This window comes from Scardinius erythrophthalmus (assembly GCF_964197995.2).
Source record: "Scardinius erythrophthalmus genome assembly, chromosome: 4".
NCBI lineage: Eukaryota > Metazoa > Chordata > Actinopteri > Cypriniformes > Leuciscidae > Scardinius > Scardinius erythrophthalmus.
The window spans coordinates 48,673,577-48,692,177 of record NC_138224.1 but is presented as its reverse complement, the minus strand read 5'-3'; the positions used below and the strand labels follow the sequence as shown (position 1 = coordinate 48,692,177).

The following is an 18,601-nucleotide window of genomic DNA, read 5'->3' as shown; positions in this document are numbered from 1 at the left end:
TACACAATCAATGTTATTTTTTTAGTATTTTTGCCCTTATGAAGGTTTCATTTTATTGAACTTTGTGTACTGTATAGTAGCAAAATAATAGTTTTTTGATAAAAGCCGTTTTAAAGGGTTAGTTCACCCAAAAATTAAAATTCTGTCAGTAATTACACACCCTCATGTTGCTCCAACCGCGTAAGACATTCGTTCATCTTCGGAACACAAATTAAGATATTTTTGATGAAATCTGAGAGCTGGATCCCTTCTCCATAGGCTTCTAGGTGACCGAAACTTGCTGGCCCAGAAAAGTTATTAAAGAGATCGTTAATATAGTCCAAGTGACTACAGTGGCTCAATCTTAAGTATATCAAGCGACGAGAATACTTTTTGTGCGCAAAAAAACACAAAAATAACGACTTTATTCCACTATTCATTTCCTTCTATCTGGGCTGCGCAAAAACACTACGTGAACCAACTTGAGGCCCAGATAGAAGGAAATGAATAGTGGAATAAAGTCGTTATTTTTGTTTGTTTTTGCGCACAAAAAGTGCAAAAGGTGCAAGCAGGTGCTTCTGTAAAATAACACTATCAACATTAAACAGCATATAAATCAAGACCTATAGGACTGTGAAGCTTTAGTGGATGTTGATGGACTCGATCCACTCCATCTATGTTTTGATCATCGTTTTGAAACCGATCTGGATGTAGTCTTAGACAAAAACTTGATTTTTCTCAGCTTTTTGCTAAAATTGTTGCTTTTTTATGAGACTTACCCATATTGAAGTGTTAATAAAAAATGAATGCATAGAACAAAACATTTTTTTGTTTAAAAGCAAATGCTCTGTTCCTCCTGTTGATATATTGTCTGTTCAGATATTCATACAACAAAATATTCTGGGGGCCATGAAACTTTTGTGAAAATGATCAAAAATGTTCACAAATCTTTTTTTTTTTCACAAATTTTTGCCGGTGGCTGGCAAGTTGTTGTTTTTTAAACCGGGATCAGTGTAATTCAGTTTCATTTGCCATCACACTTACAGATAAGTGAAAAGCCATGCAGATGTGAGACTATTTTTGTTTGTGTGGAGTTTAAAATGGCACAAGACTGTATGCAAGTCAAATAAAAGTTATGTTCACACCTGAGCTTAACGTGGGTCAAATCTGATTTTCTGCTAAAAAAATAATCAAACAAAAGGTTTGACTGTTTACATGACTTTTTACATGTGTCCCATGTCATATACTCGTCTGAACAGTTGATGCTCCTACACTCCACCATGTCATTTATTTGCATCTGTCACATTGCCTTGAGGCTTTTATTTGCCTTTGTCATGTATGTGAACACCCATGGCCAAACCTGACCATCTACTTTGCTAAAGTTTCAAATATTGAGCGGTAGTGATGTCCGGTTCGTGAACGAATCGTTCTTTTGAACCGGTTATTTTTAGTGAACTAGTCGAACCAGTACACTAAATCGGACTGAATCGTTCGAAACAGTTCGCGTCTTGCGTCAGCGCTGATTCACAAGTTACTAAAGTTACTCACTTTCGGACATGCCTGAGTCCTGACAGTCCCTTCGACTCGAAAGAAACCAATATCCCAGAGTAGGCATATATGTTACTCCAGTAAATCCAACAGTTTACTGAACTGAGACATGTTGTGCTGAGAGAAGTGATGAGCACGAGCAGTTGATACTAAGCATGCGCGCACTACCGAACGTACAGGTACAGCGGTTCTCGGATCACCAGTACAGAACAGAGAACTGTTTATTTCGGACGTGTTCGACATACTGAGAACCAATGAGCTGTTGAGCTGAGCATGCGTGCAATTTTTTTCCAAGGGACGAAATGCATGTTTCTTAAGTATTTTGTTTGAACATCAATAAGTGTAACAAAATAAAACATGATAGAAACATGTTTATCACATGGGCTACTGTCTTTTCACTGTATTATTTTAAAGATTGGAAACACAATAAATGGATTGTAAAACTAAACATTTATTATTATACTAAAAAATTATTTTCAGGAACAGATCATTTAATTTCTAAGTAAGTTGATATACATTTTTGATGTAAACTCTTGCCAATGTTTTAAGGGTGCAAAGTAAATGTTTATAATGTGTTAATCAAACATAACGTAGCCTATTTAACATACTGGAGACATGCATCGACTCTTTAGTTTTGTCGACTGTAGGCTATAGCCTTGTTTCAGTAGTTCAGCTCACACAGGCCTATGCTACGGTTCTCGAGTCAAGAACTGGTTGGTGCAGCAGTTCTCGGATCACCAGTACAGAACCGAGAACTGTTTCTTTCGGACACGGAGAACCGATGAGCTGGAGAGACTGCGCGTGCGTGATCGCGCCGTCTCTGAACCGAACTTTCTTTTGGCCAACTGATGCTGTGCTGATACATGAGCACGGGTGAACCAAGGACTTGAATGAGGGGCCGAATTCGGCAAAATGTTGCCTAAGTTTATTTAATTACAAATAAAATAAAATTGATGAAGACCAGAGGCCTGTTGCACAAAAGTAGAATTAAGACATCCGGGATAAATGACTCAGCTGAGCTCAATGAAGCCAAAACATGTGCGTCCAGGCTTAATTGGTTGCACAAAGACCAAGCCAGGATGAGCAGACACAGATTCATTAAGCCAGGTGAAACCAATCCTGGATAGGTGCGCGCTCACGGCTCACTCAAATAGACCCCGCCACAGATCACAGATTAACTGATTTACCATGGCAACTAGAGCTGCGTACTTTTCCCCGTCGGAAGCACAAATCCTCATGGAGGCATACAAGGAGGTAAAAGATATAATTAAGAAGAAAGGCAACACCGCCACAGTGATAAAGCAAAGAGAAAAAGCGTGGCAAAGTATTGCAGACTGCCTGAATGCGTAAGTAGTGCACAATTACACACTCACCGCTCCGCTGAAACATCACAATTACAATTCAAATATTTAATTCACATCTCCAAAAACGCAGTTGTACTGTAATTATGAAACGGTTAAATTTCAAGAGATTTTTTCTTATTATATTGACAGATTTTTAATTTTTTGCTTGTTTTAAGCACACATTTACTTAAAGTTTATATTTTTTGTCTAAACTATACTTATTTTGCTAGGTCATTTAGCAAATCAAGAAAATACATCATTATTTAAGATTTTTTTTTGTTGATATTTTTACTGAAAACAAGACAAAAATACCAAGTCATTTTTGTGTGTGTGTGTGTGTGTGTGTGTGTGTGTGTGTGTGTGTGTGTGTGTGTGTGTGTGTGTGTGCGTGCGTGTGCGTGTGATGTAGATTAAACATGAACGGGCCAAAACGGACATGGCAGCAGGTCAAAATCAAATACAAGAACATTCTGCAGAATGGTATGGTCCCTGACTAATATTTAACAAAGCACAAGCATATATTGTACCCAGAAGGTGCCTGCTCACACATTGTCTGTACTGTTTTAGCAGTGAAAAAGAATACCCACAGACAAGGCACGGGTGGTGGGTCACCAAAGGCTGACCTTACCCCAGCAGAGGACATGGCCTTGGAGCTAAATAAAGGCAGGCCCGTCTTAGAGGGGATCCCTGGGGGGAAAGAGACGAGCATAGGTTCCTCCCAAGATGCCACCCGCTTCATTCAAGGTATGTCCTTCCATCTCTACATGGGATACAACCACATTCATATTTAATCAATTTGGACTGTCTGACTTTGGTTTACCTATTGCCTTGCAGTGTCTGGCAGCACTGTGTTCCTGTTAGAGCCACCAGCACAAGCACCAGACGATGCTGATCCAGTGAGTACTCCATCAAAGGCATACTGTAGGCCTGGCATGTCTTGTCTACTAGCTTCAATATGAATCCAATTAAATGTGATAGGGTGAAAGCCCCAGTGCAGCAGCAACAGCACATGATGGAGACGATGATGAGGAGGAGACCATCTCTCTGGATTCCAGAAGGCATGAGGTATCATGTTAAGACTGTGAAAGTACTATTTACTCTACAATGGTGAGGAGTCCTCATCAAAATCAAAAAATCTAATTTCTTTTACAGGACCCAGATGCTATACAGTGGGAAAACCAGCCTGGCAACATAGTACGTATTAATAAAAGGACACCACATCCTGCCAAATTCCAGCTGCGCTAATTGTATTGTGTTCACAGAGCTCACAAGCTATCAGAAAGTTGTATGGCAACCACCTCCGGCGCCAAATAGAACTGGCTGACATAGACGTTCAGTACAAGAAGAAAAAGATGGAAAATCTTGCACTGGAGTCCGAAATAAAAAAGAGGACAATTAGGAAACTGGACCTTGAAATAAAAAAACTTGAGAGGGAGGTGAGATATGCCTTCAATGTACACTGTATGCTAACTGTAACACAAATGTATTAATCATTATTTTTCTTTCCTCCCCCAGCTCCAAGAAGATGACACAGCTCAAAATAAAAATTAGGTATATTCTCGTAAAGTCAAGTGAGCCATGACATATGAGCTCTTATTGTGAGCACACAGGACGGTGGCATCTTTCTAAGGTTTTTTTTATTTTCCCAGCAATCAGTACAACCAAGTCATCGTTATAAGGCACCGGCCTCTTTTGCCCACCCCCCCAGCACCAGGTGTGGCCACTAGCCTATATGAAGGCCCAAAATTGTGTGTTCCTTTCTGCTCTGACAATGGCATGCCCATTCTTGCGAGATGTGGTGGATGAAGAAGCACTTGTGCTGAGGAGAGCCTTCAGGCGAGAAAGGGTCTTCAGGGACCGGTTGGACCCACTGGCCTTCCCTGATGACCATCTATATGAAAGATACAGGTTTTCTGCAGATGGCATCAGGTATCTATGCAGACTACTGGGTCCCAGGATTAAGCACCGCACTGCACGGAGCCATGCATTGAGTGTGGAGCAAATGGTTTGTGTGGCCTTGCGCTTTTTTGCTAGTGGAGCCTTCCTGTACTCAGTGGGGGATGCAGAACAGCTGAACAAGGCCACAATTTGCCGCACAATAAGGAGTGTGTGTCTGGCTATCAAAGCATTAGCAGATGTCTTCATCTCCTTCCCTGGCCACAGAAGACTCTGTGACATCAAAGAGGAGTTCTATAGGATTGCAGGTAAGAGGATCTACAAATTACAGGACAACTGTTAACACATAGTAGGATACTCATTACTTTGTGTGACAGGTTTCCCCAATGTCATTGGTGCAGTGGACTGCACACACATAAGGATAAAAGCCCCCTCAGGTGCCCATGAGGCCGATTTTGTGAATAGGAAATCCTTTCACAGCATTAATGTTCAGGTGAACATAACTTTTTGATATTGTCCATTGACGAACACTCTGCATTGCCAGTGATGTGCATTGATTGGTGTAATATTCCTCATCTTATGATTTCAGATGGTCTGCAATGCTGACTGTGTGATCAGCAATGTTGTGGCAAAATGGCCTGGCTCAGTCCATGACTCCAGAATCTTTCGGGCCTCTGAAATCTATCAGTGCCTATCACAAGGTAAGCCACACAACCCCTATTTATAACCATCATGGCTGTGTCAAGAATATCACTGTGTTTATGAGGTAGTAATGATGAGATTTTGTGTTGACAGGTGAATTCTCTGGTGTGTTGCTGGGAGACAGGGGGTATGGCTGCCAGCCTTTTCTCCTGACACCTTTCACAGACCCCCAGGAAGCACAGCAGGCCTACAACCATGCCCATGCCAGGACCAGGGCCAGAGTTGAAATGACCTTTGGCCTCCTGAAGGCACGCTTTCACTGCCTTCACAAATTAAGGGTCAGCCCTGTTAGGGCATGTGATATTACTGTGGCTTGTGCTGTCCTCCACAATGTGGCCTGCCTGAGGAAGGAGAGGGCCCCCAGAGTGCCACCAGCCATGGACTGGGACAATCCGGCAATCTTCCCTGATGACGACAGTGGTCAGCTGCTGAGGGACCAATATGTGTTGAATTATTTTAGTTAGTATGTGTGCTTTCAATTTTGGTTAAATATGTCCTGCGGTGGCAGAGGAATTTGGGTTTTTTGGGGTTCGTTTTTTTACGAATTTGGCCTCTTATGATGTTTGTGCGGTATACTGTGTGTAATACAAGGCTGCAGGGAGGCTACTGCATCCATTCATTTGTCTGTTCAGTTGATGTGTGGATTTGTCCTGCATTTATTTTAGTGTGCAGACATGCAGGGTGTGTTATATACAGACCTTTGAATGTGTATGTATCATTTTGTATAATATGCTTTGATTCTGTGCTTTCCATCTTGTAGAGTCACTGTGACTTCAGTTTCGAAAGGAGCTGATGGTTTACCTGCTTTGTTTTGTCCTTATTCAATAAAGGAACATAATGTTACACATTGTGTTTTTATATTCATATGGAATGTGTATTTGTGTATTTGTTTATATGACAGAGTACTAGGGCCACACTGAGGAAAAAGGATAAAGTCATAAATTTATGAGGCTGGTTCTTTCTGCAGAAAAGCTACATATTCTTTTTACAGTTTTGATACTTATGACAATGTGATACTTAATATTCTGGCACATCAGCATGTCTTTGTTTATGAAACCATACTGAAGTACAATTTCACGAAATGCCCCACATCTGTCATTTTAACAACTGTCCTCCTTTAAAACAACTGGTTACAATATTATGACTTGTCTTTTTTTCCCCTCTGTGGCCCTAATATTCTATCATTTTATATATAGCCTTATAGTCTATGGGAAACTGTAAATTATCTAATGATAGCAACATCATCTAAAAATCATTATTTATCCAAAATGATTGAAATTAATGATCACAAACGTTTAAATAATGACAGTGGGTCTAGTTATATGTGATAACAATGTATAGTGAGCAGTGAAATAACTATTGGTTTCCATTTGTGGTGACTGCTGACTGACATTAGGGATGAGATTAAATAGATCCTGGAATTTAGCCTGGTCTGGAGCAGGCTAGCTCCACAGAATAAGTCTCCATGGTAATTTATACCATAACATATCCTCCTGCCCCCTATCCAGCTTTAGTGCAACCGGATTACGGATCAATTGAGCCAGGATCACCAAGATATCCTGGCTTAATCCCTTATCCTAGTTTTGTGCAACAGGCCCCAGTTTATTCACTTTAGATCTTTAAGACATGTAAAACATCCGCGTTTGTGCATCGCCTTAGGCCTACTACAGGGTTCATTTTCAAAACGTAAATATAAGAAACTTATCCAAGATGATTATGACGACGATGAGTACTCTTATGTAACTGAAGTTATGATACAAGCCTTTATTTGAATGTATATTTATCCGCCGGGACGATAGAATTGACTTCATTACGTGATGACGTAAAAGAACCGGTGAACCGTTTTTTTGAACCGGTTCATTGAAACGAACTGTCTGAAAGAACCGGTTCGCGGAAAAGAACCGGACTTCCCATCGGTTGTGGGAGACACCCTCTAATTTATAAGGTGGTTCAGAAGCATACTCTTATATTTCATTCAGTTTAACACCTCAAAATTACAATTGTCATCAGAGAAAAACAGTTTGAAACAGTTCCTGTTCAACATACCTGTCATTTACCATGTCATCAGAGAAAAACAGTTTGAAACAGTTCCTGTTTAACATACCTGTCATTTACCATGTCATCAGAGAAAAACAGTTTGAAACAGTTCCTGTTTAACATACCTGTCATTTACCATGTCATCAGAGAAAAACAGTTTGAAGAGACTTGTGTGAAAGTTTGAGTCAGCAGGAGCAACTAGGGCTGCTCAATTTAGTGGAACAATCTAATTGCAATATTTCTGGTTAAAATTGCCATTTGCAATTTAATATTCACAAAAACAAAAAAAATGATAAAGAACACCAGGTTTGTTGTGGCTACTTGTAGGGCTGCACAAATATTTGGTATATATTTAAAATGTTCAAATATTTAAAACATTTAAAAGGGTCATGAACTGGCTTTTTAATTTTTTTATATTGTTGTCTGAGGTCAACTTATGACTTTCGCTTGGTTTTTACATTCAAAAACATCAAAATGAATAAGTAATAGGCTATTTTCTACCCTAGTTTTGAGCCTAGCTCAAAAACGCTCGGTTTTTATGGGCGTGTCATTATGGGCATTGAAGACTTGGAAGTAAACGCCCACTGCTGTGAGTGGATAACAGTTTTGCAATGCGCGAATCGGTGGGCGGGGCTAAACCGGCCGTGTTGAAGTAGGCGTTGATCTTCTTCTGCAGGGGTGGTGTTTTATCCTCTTTGTCGTCATAGTTCCCCACTTTGAAAAACGAGTCGTTTGCTGAGCCTGGTGTCAATAAAAGCTTTTATTGGACTAACAAGGACGTTTTCAGTTCTGAAACTTACAGGATATTCTTATAATATGATGACCCCTTATATGTCAAAAGCTCAAGGAAAATTTGATTTCTCAGTTCATCACCCCTTTAAAAAATATTTATTGCTATAATAAGAACATTATTTCATTATTAAACATAAAAAGACAGTATTTAAGAATAATATAGTAATTCAAATAAGAATAATTTTACTTTACAGAACTTATTTTATGGGGAAAATGCAGGCGTCCTATAACTACACTGAACAAAATAAACGCAACACTTTTGTTTTTGCCCCCATTTTTCATGAGCTGAACTCAAAGTTCTGAGACTTTTTCTATGTACACAAAAGGCCTATTTCTCTCAAATATTTTTCACAAATCTGTCTAAATCTGTATTAGTGAGCACTTCTCCTTTGCAGAGATAATCCATCCACCTCACAGGTGTGGCATGTCAAGATGCTGATTAGACAGCATGATTATTGCACAGGTGAAAACATCCCAGTTCTTGCATGGCCAGCATACTCACCCCTGGTTCACACAGGACGCCGAAGCGACGCGGAAGCGGCGCGGAACGGAGGCCGCTTCCTTTCGGCGCCCATGTTAACCTATGGTGTCGTTCACACCAGACGCGGTGCGCCGCGGCGCGTCGCGGCCGGCCCGCGCCGTGAAGCGCCAGTTTCGGCGTCTGGTCTATTTTTTGCGCGAGCCGCGAGTGATCCGCGTCCATTCCGGCAGGAAGTCACACCAAGAAACACGAGACATCCGGTCAATTGTCAAAATATAAGCAATTTTCAAATTAAAATACCGCGAGTATTAACAAAAAGTATTAATACAAGAAGTGTACAAACCTCTTGGTTACAGAAACATGGTGTATTCATTTTATGAGGTTATTTACTTACCCATGATGTAAAAAAATAGCTCTGAATAAACAACAACTGAGCAGAAGCGCTTGTCGACCGCCGCGGAGAATACACGTCTAGTGTGAACAGGCAGGCGCCGGACCGCGCGTGATTTTCCGTTCCGCACCGCTTTCGCATCCGGTGTGAACCAGGCGTCACTGGACATGTCACCCATTGAGCATGTTTGGGATGCTCTGGATCGATTTATATGACAGCGTTTTCCAGGTCCTGCCAATATCCAGCAACTTCTAACAGCCATTGAAGAGGAGTGGACCAACATTCCACAGGCCACAATCAACAACCTTATCAATCTATGTGAAGGAGATGTGTTGCACTGCGTGAGGCAAATGGTGGTCACACCAGATACTGACAGGTTTTCGGACCTTTCGGGTTTTTGGGTGACTTTTATTGTGGCCAGCCGAAGGCACACCTGTGCAATAATCATGTTGTCTAATCAGCATCTTGATATGCCACACCTGTGATGTGGATTTTCTTTATGGTAATGCCACTACCATGCTGCATTCCTCCTCTTGTCTTGTATATAGCCAGGTAAGAGGAGAAAAGTTGTTAGTTTTGTGAAAGGAAAGCAGGGGCTGCATTTGAAACCGCATACTCACTGAGTAGGTACTTCATTTCAATAAGTACTTACTTAACGAGCGCTAAAAGAGTAGGTACTTTATAGCCTGATCTTGATAAGTATGAATGCGAGCTGTACATCATCCGCCATGTTGACATTATCATGTGACTATCTGTAAATATCTTGATATTGAAGAAAGTTGCTCATTTAGTGTCTTGCTGAAGAAACAGCTGTTGATTTATTTTGTGAATACATTTAGGGTTGATTTAAGTTGTTATATTTTAAACCCTACTAAAGCCAATTTCACACTACATGATTTTAAAGGGGTGATGAACTGAGAAATCAAATTTTTCTTGAGCTTTTGACATATAAGAGGTCATCATACTATAAAAATATCCTGTAAGTTTCAGAACTGAAAACTTCCTTGTTAGTCCAATAAAAGCTTTTATTGACACCAGGCACAGCGAACGACAGGTTTTTCAAAGTGGGGATCAATGACGTCAAAGGGTATCAAACCCCGCCTCCGCAGGAGAAGATCAACGCCTACTTCAACACTGCCTGTTTAGCCCCGCCCATCGATTCGCACATTACATGAAACTCATTATAATATGCAAAACTGTAATCCAATCATAGCAGTGGGCGTTTACTTCCAAGTCCTCAATGCGGCATGCCCATAAAAACCGAGCGTTTCAGGAGCTAGCCTCAAAACCAGGGTAGAAAATAGCCTATTACTTATTCATTTTGGTGTTTTTGAATGTAAAAACCAAGCGAACGTCATAAGTCGACCTCAGACAACAATATAAAAAATATAAAAAAGCCAGTTCATGACCCCTTTAAGCCAGATTTAAGCCCGATTTGCAAATTGTTGAGCTCGCCGACAGGTCGGGGTGTTGTCGCGTGCAAATCGTGGGGGATTAGCGGGCGATGAACGCTCGCCAATCTGTTAGTATGAAAGAGACAACAACGCATCAAAGACGCTCGCAGACGCGTAGCCGAGCCCAGAAAAATATCTTGCATGCTAGATATCTGGAGCTGTCGGCCGACTCGATAGCCTGTGGTGTCACGTGTTGCGACGAGCAACAGCCAATGATCAGCTTGTTATGACATTACAAAAGCCCTTTGTAACCATCGTTGCCAAACCACAACAGACAGCTGCTTTTTCATTAAAATGTTTTACTCACTTCCAACTCTCTCTGACAGACAATCCCTGCTGCCCGCATGCGCTTATCCATCCTTTCACCCATATTCTTTTTTTTTTTTTTTCGGGGTTCTAAACAGATCATTGTGCAAACAATAGGCCTATATGCATATATATGTATGTATATATGTGTGTGTGTGTATACAGTGCAATGCATAAGTTAATACACCCATGCTAAAGTTGACTAAAAAGAGGAATAAAAAATCATATTTTGGAAATTGAACTTAATGCCTTAATTTAAAAAATTAGGAAAAATCCAACCTTTTAGGACACCAATTTTCTTTGTGAATGAATAATGTATCGTAAATAAATAAATGTTCTTCCTTAAAATACATGGTGCATAAGTGTGTACACCCCTATGTTAAATTCCCATAGAGGCAGGCAGATCAAAGCTAGTTTGATTTGCATTGAGAGATGATCTTATGGAAAGTACCCCATGCCAATCTCTAGGTATGGTGAATGCTATGTGATGTCAGAATTGGTGTGACGGTTATGACATGAGTCAAATGACAAAACTCATCCGCACCAACGTTTTTTGACCAAATTTCAAAGCCGCACCCGCCCGCCATCCGCTGATTGTTTTGCGGTCTATGGACGATGCAATGCTCTGCTGATGCGAGCCGCAAGAAAGCCATTGTCTGTTCAAGAAAGGATGCAGCAAAGATATTTAATGCTAATGTATGAGGCATAGGCCTACGCTGAGTTTCATTTATTTACGATGAGATGCGCTCTAGTTCACAATACAATGCAAGTGAATGCGGCGCACTGGCGCCTCCATGTCACGGTTATTATATTGTCTATTTGATTTTTATTTATTAAATACATGCAATTGGTTGATGAAACATTTATTAAAATTAAGATACAATTTGTACAAAACGAAATTCGCTTTAAAGAAATGCTTTCTACAAAGCAAAACTTAATGAAGTGGTAAAAATCATGTCTGAATATACACCCAATACATTGTGCATCTTATGATCCTATCTTTTATTACAATTGGTTTTGAGCTAAAATGTAATACACATCATAGGCTATATACACACTGTATATGTTTCTTTTATCAAACATGTTTGGGGCCAGTCAAGGGGTAATTAATCAGTTATCGGTAATGATACGTTGTTTATTATTGCAAATGTTTATTGCTAATGTTTATTATTGCAAATGTTTTTCATTTGTTTAACAAATCTCATAATGATGGCAGGCTATAGTCATAGCTTTTATTTCTATCTCAGATGATTGGCGGTCGGTCAGGGGGTACTTGGCAAAGAATCAAATACAGTTGGAAACGATGTAGACCAATAATAACACACAGACTGTCAACAATTGTTTTTAATTAGTATTTAAACATTCTCTATGATAAAAAATATTTGAGTTCTAATGACGGTGTTCAACTATAACCGTCACACCCCTAATATATATATATATAAAATATATATTTTTTTTTTTACCGCCAATTTTGTCCCGCTGTCCATTTTCAAATAGACAATGTGAATGGCATTGGAATGCGCCATTTCCCATTCCACTTCTTGCGCATGTTTTCGTGACAAAATGTGGTTTTGGGACCGGATAGAGTCGTTGGGTGACAGAGTTGTTGTCAGCTCGTGTAGTGTGTAACCCCCTGTTGCAGAAGATTTACGTAGTGTCACGTAGTGTGAACACCACAACGACTTCAAGACTCCAGAGCAAGTCATGTAGTCTAAACAGCACAGCGATCTGCCGACGTTTAAAGTTGTGTAGTGTGAACTAGGCTTATTGTGACCCAGTTTTATCCTAAATTATATTATTTTTATTACAAAAACCCAAAATCTTCATCTCTTGAATATGTTGTTAATTTCTTTATTTTATCCAGAATTTTTCACCCACAAGCAAAAGTGGCTTAAATCTCCTTTATGTTTCCCGTTTTTTCTTGTTGAATTTACCTCCCTCAGGCTTATAAAATAACAAATAACAACAAAAAAAGCTTCTTTTTTTTCATGTATTTTGATGAATTATTTAAAGGTAATTAACCTTGTCATTTTTCTTTTGTTCTGTGTATAAAATCTCATATTATGATTTATGCAAACCCATTATATTTGTTATTTAATTTTTTTTGTCATTATGATTGTTCATTGTTAAATATACAATTGTGGTATCTTTCTCTGATCTTGTATGTAACTAAGTTTGGCAATGAAAAAAATGATATGAGCGACAGGTGCACTGACACCTCTCAACATCAGTAACTCGACAGCCCTACCTAGAATGGTTTTCCACAGCAATACACTTGATTTGATTAAATGGTTTTGTAGAGGGTAGGAAAGATGAGCTGCAGACTGAGGAGGAGCCGACAGCAGCTGTGCCAGAATCAGGCATGGAAACTGGTAACGATTAATCAGTCACTTTACTTTAGAGAAAGTTAAAAGTGAAACATTGTTTATCCCAATGCTCCTAATGATCTTAATGAAAGGATTTTGACAGATGAACACTGAGAATTATATACAGTTCGATGCCATGGTGTGTTAATGAACTTAGACTAAAGTCATTCATGTATTGTTTTAACTTAGGATCTCATACATCATTTTGACTATGTCAAAAAATATAAATTATTTATATTAAATATTTTTTTACCTCACTATAATATAACTCTTTTGTATGAATCATGATAGATCTTATAGCAATCCCACTGATCTGTTATTAATACATTTTCTTCAATGGAATTGGTCTACAATTTGAAATATGCAGCACTTGATGAATTAGTTGTTTGAAGCTGATTTGCAATAAGTTATGTGCTGTATCTGTTCTTTTGCATCACGGATGATTCAGGGAGGAGAGAGGACGAGTTAGTTGACGATAGTCCTATAGTGGAAGAACCCAGCTAGGGTTGCCACCCGTCCCTTAAAATACGGAATCGTCCCGTATTTGAGAATAAAATAGCGCGTCCGTGATTGGTTTGTTTCAGGGTCACGGCCAATCAGAGTCAGAGGAGGGCGGGTTGGCACTCAGAGAGTGAGTAGGGGGAGGCTGCAGACCTGGAGCCGGTAGATCTATGCCCCAGCAGTTTTACGCCCCTGCTGTTCCAGATGCGTCCAGTAGGGGGAGACTGTACAGCGACACGAATTGAGGTATATTAAATAATCTAAGTTATTGTTGTTTAGCAATGATGCAACATTTATTATTTATAAACGATTAGCTTGATAGAGCAAAAAGTTCTGGACGGTCAGGTTGATGTTCTGTCTGGCTTAAACTTAGCAAAGCACGTGTAAGTTTAGCTGCCCTAGTCTTCTCTACTCACTTTCAAAAAAAAATTTTTTTTTTAATTTTCTTTTGTTGCCTGTCTTTATCTTGCGTGAGATGGCCTCTTCTGGTAAGACTATGTTTACTCCTTTCTGGTTTGAGTTGTTTCTTATAAATGAGATGATCTAACTATCTAATTTATATCTAAATATAAATTTTTTCTTAAAATAGCTTACTGAACTGGACTAAAATGTAGGCTGTGTGCACTTAATGTGGGATTTATCATACTCTGTCTTTACCAAATTCTCTTTAACTTGCATCCCATAAAGGTGTGTGTTTGCTTTAACTACTTAAGGAAATGAAAATATATCTCTCTCTCTCTCTCTCTCTCTCTCTCTCTCTAAACTTGTATAAATTATAATAAACACCCATCTCTTTTTTTAACTGCATTCCAAACCAATAGCTTCTCTAGTAAATAAATGACTTACAGAGACATACATGGACATGTTATTAATGTCATTTTCAATTTTCTCTGCACAGTCCATCATCAGTGGCCAAAAGAAATCAAAGTGTCTTGACACTTTTTCCAAAAGTGTTCCACCAACAAGTGCCTGTGCCGTTGTACTGTGAAGATCAGGAGCAAATTGATGCAATCCACACTCACCTGACATAAATTCTGGGCAGCACACCCACACACACTGTGACAATATCAAATTCACTCATATCAAACATTCATTTTTTAATGTTAAATTTTTTTTTTTTTTAATGAAATACCCACAGTATTATTATGTAATACACAGATATGAAACTCAAATTAAAAAGGCAGTTTGTGTTCACTTTCTTTTATGTGGTCTGTGACTCTTATAGGGGGTCTACAGTGATTCTGCAGGGTCTCCAATAAGTCTTATAGTTTATCTCAGTTGCTTTGATGCATTTCTCAGATCACAACTGAAATCACATCATCTTGTCACTTGTGCACATCATAAAAGCAATTTCTCATTATTTTATACAAATTGCAAATGCTTCAGTACATTCATGAAATTGATAATGTACAACTGTCTGCTGTTACATTATCAACTCTTTATGTCATGTTGATCAAAATATAGGCCTATTATACTATTTCTCTGTTGAATTGTCATACTTCTCAAAACATAGGCATTAGTTCCTTGCATAAGTCATTAAATGCAAAATGGTTGACTATAAACTGTCAAGCATGTTTTCAATACATTTCTATTAGACTTTATTTTGTAAATGTGTCCTGAATTGATGAATTGCAGAGGTGTATTTAGAATTTCACTAATGAAGGAAATAATGAATTGATAAAGGAAGCAGCAAGGCAATTCATAATCAATTGCATGAATTTACCAAAGCACTGGCAATTTGTTCAAAAGTAGTTACAAGAATTTCAGTAGTGATCTGAGAAATGTACCAAAGCAACTGTGATAAAAAATGAAGGATTCAGGAATTGTATTCAAAATGTAACAGTGAGTCCTGCTGCGTGTGAATTTGACAAGATCAAATTCACCATGGATGTCCTTTTTTTAATGTTTACATTTTTTTTTTTAATCAGTGAGCAGAAACACTTTGACAGGAGGATAGAAAAACAGTTAAAGAAGAGTGGCAAACCATAGGGGAGTCATCTACAGTCATCATAATTCATAAATGGTGTTGATAAATAATGTTTTTGTGAACAACAATATAGTCTATTTCTTCTAAATGGCCTTTGGAATTTTAGAAAAGGGTTAAATTGTGTTTGTCTTCATAAAATGCTATAGGACACTATTTGTAGCTGTATGATGACCAATAGTAAATAGTACAGCAGATATTTAATCAAGGATCCATATGATTACACGGTGCTGTATGTCTAATGGGCTGAATATGGTTAATATCTAAATGTAACTTTATATAAATTCACAACAACATATTTCACTCAGTCTCCTGTATATAAAAATATTCTATATTATAAAAATATATTCTATATTCAATATTCAATTAACTAATCTACAGTAGGTCATATATAACTATTCTACAGTAGGTCATCATTACTTGTCATCTGATCCAACTATGTGTATTATTAATTTTTTAATTTACAAAAACAAACAGTCATCTGTAGGCTGAGTGAAGAGAGTGAAGCCCAACTGAATATCTACAGATATTGATAGTGCAGATCAACACTGTAACGTTTATTTAAATTAACAAAAAACATACAATTGGGCAAAGTCTATGAACGGGCAGGTTATTAATGTGGAAGTTTTGAGCGTCGATTTAATGGTGTTATTTCGCAGTATATCCCCCTACTGGACGCATCAGGAACAGCAGGGGCGTAAAACTGCCTGGGGCGTAAAACTGCCTGGGGCGTAGATCTACCGGCTCCAGGTCTGCAGCCTCCCCATATAGCAGAGAGTCGATTTGAAAGAATGGAGGAGGCTGCTCCAGATACCCCCCCGCGTCCAGCGCTGAAACGAAAGCGGATGCAAAAGTACCGACGAGAGTGGGAGGAATCAAATACTTGGCTGGAAAGTGTAGGCGGAAATGAATCAGGGTATCTGCACATTTTTTAACAGCAAATTTAATAACTTTTAAGACCTTTTTAAGTCCTCTAAAAGAAAAATTTAAGACTTTACCTCAACAAAAAAAAAAAACAGGAAAATGTTCAGTGCGACAACACAGAATGATGTGGCGAAGCATTAGCGTGGCACAACTCACCAGAGCCACGCTCAAGACAGGTCACAGGGACACGAAAACTTTTATACCAAGTGCTGATTGACCTTACAACCCTGACATGGTTGACTATGTATAAACTATCAGCCTTTAAGGTACTTCAGGTAATTTCTAAATTCTGGCCCCCCATAGCAGTTTGAAAAAGACATGGATGACAGCCCCAGGACATTACAAAAGCCCACAAATACACAAAAGTTAAAGTTTTCGTCATACTTGATCTAAATTATGGGTAAATGTGGCTGCCAAATAGCCTTGAGCTGGGTTTGGGGGTTCTCCCCCAAGAAAATGTTGTTCAGGGTCTGATTAGTGTTTTCTATGTCATTTCAGACACAGATAAATGCAAGCACATTCAATAATCTATGCATAGAACTAATGAATGAAGATCCAGTCAGACAATTGTAGGAAAGATCAGGATCAGAAATTTATTTAAAAGTGCTTTGTTCAGCTACTACTTTCAGTGCTGTGAAGACATCAAACTTCCAATATGGTCAACAATCGGATTAATGCCAATCTGGCAATCCAAAGATATACATGTATAACAGTATACAAACAGAATAGCATGAAAACAGTCATGCTTACATGGGATGACAAGTAATAGAGAAACAGCTTCGGACTTCCCTATAAAGCCACAGTGCTGATCAAACAAAAAAGGAACTGATTTCCTAGGCCCAGAGAGTAACATTCAGCAAATAATCCAAATAAATCACTATGGGTACATGTAAACCTTCAACTTTTAAGTTCTCAAACTCAAAGCCCTCATGACAGTTTTGTCAATTCTACAATCTTATTTTCAATTTCTGCATCCAACTCAATTAGTTCTTTATGTTTATCTTTAGCTCGTCTCCTCAAAGAATTGGATTCTGTGATCAATGTGGCCATTTTACTACCACCTGAACTTTCGGCTTGCTCTGCCATTCTATCTGCATCATTCTCCAAAGATATGCAAATTTCTCGAATTGATTTTTTCTTTTGCTTTAGCTCTTTCAGGTCCTCTTCGACATACTTTCTTTTCTTGGAGTTTTCTTCTGTCTCTCTCTTCTTTTTTTCCTCTTCCAAGTGTGCCCGGTAACGGCTCCGTGCTGATGCACAGTAACTGATTAGCTCTTTTGTAAGAGGCACTTGTGTCACCCCCCCACAAACTTTAACTTGATCACAGATGAGCCTTTGAATAACAACTGTCTCCTCAGACATGTTGCACGTCTCTACTTCTTTGTTGATGGAGAAGCCCCGCTCCACTTCAGCTTGTCCATGTGAGAGGAGTAGTAACTTCTTGCAGAAGTTCCACAGATCAGTGTAGGAACTGAGATTCTGAGACAGGAATGTATCAACCCTGGACACTGAGGGCTGGAAGTTTGCAAATTCCAGCGATTTGGCCTCATTGGAAAGGGCCTTCTCAAACTGTTGAGAAATCACATCACCTGTAATAATGCACAAAGGAGAGCCAGTGTGAATAAAAAATTAGCATCACAACATAAAAGGCAAAGTTGCGTTCTTTTAAAGAGACCAATCCACACTGATTCCATAAATTTGTTAATCCCTTTCATGAATAATATTTTTACAAAGAAAAATGCCTGGGTTCTGTAGCTCATTGGTTTGCACTCAAGTCACCTATTGCACTTTTTTTTTTTTTTTTTAAAAACACGCAAAAACAAAAAAACAAGTGTAGGGTTTTTTTGTGGAATGGCCTGTTTAAATAGTAGACTACATAACTTTACCTCTACCTGAT

At 38.8% G+C, this 18,601-nt stretch overlaps 1 protein-coding gene across 1 annotated transcript; it reads left to right on the top strand.

Moving 5' to 3' along the window:
* Window positions 1–4,641: 4,641 nt before the first annotated feature.
* Window positions 4,642–15,035, top strand: LOC308689329 (putative nuclease HARBI1; the record flags this gene model as incomplete). The annotated part of the gene is made up of 6 exons (XM_081362980.1): window positions 4,642–5,074; window positions 5,144–5,259; window positions 5,356–5,467; window positions 5,562–5,888; window positions 13,230–13,301; window positions 15,022–15,035. The coding sequence occupies 6 exons, from the start codon at window positions 4,642–4,644 to the stop codon at window positions 15,033–15,035; spliced, it is 1,074 nt and encodes a 357-aa protein (XP_081219106.1).
* Window positions 15,036–18,601: the final 3,566 nt, after the last annotated feature.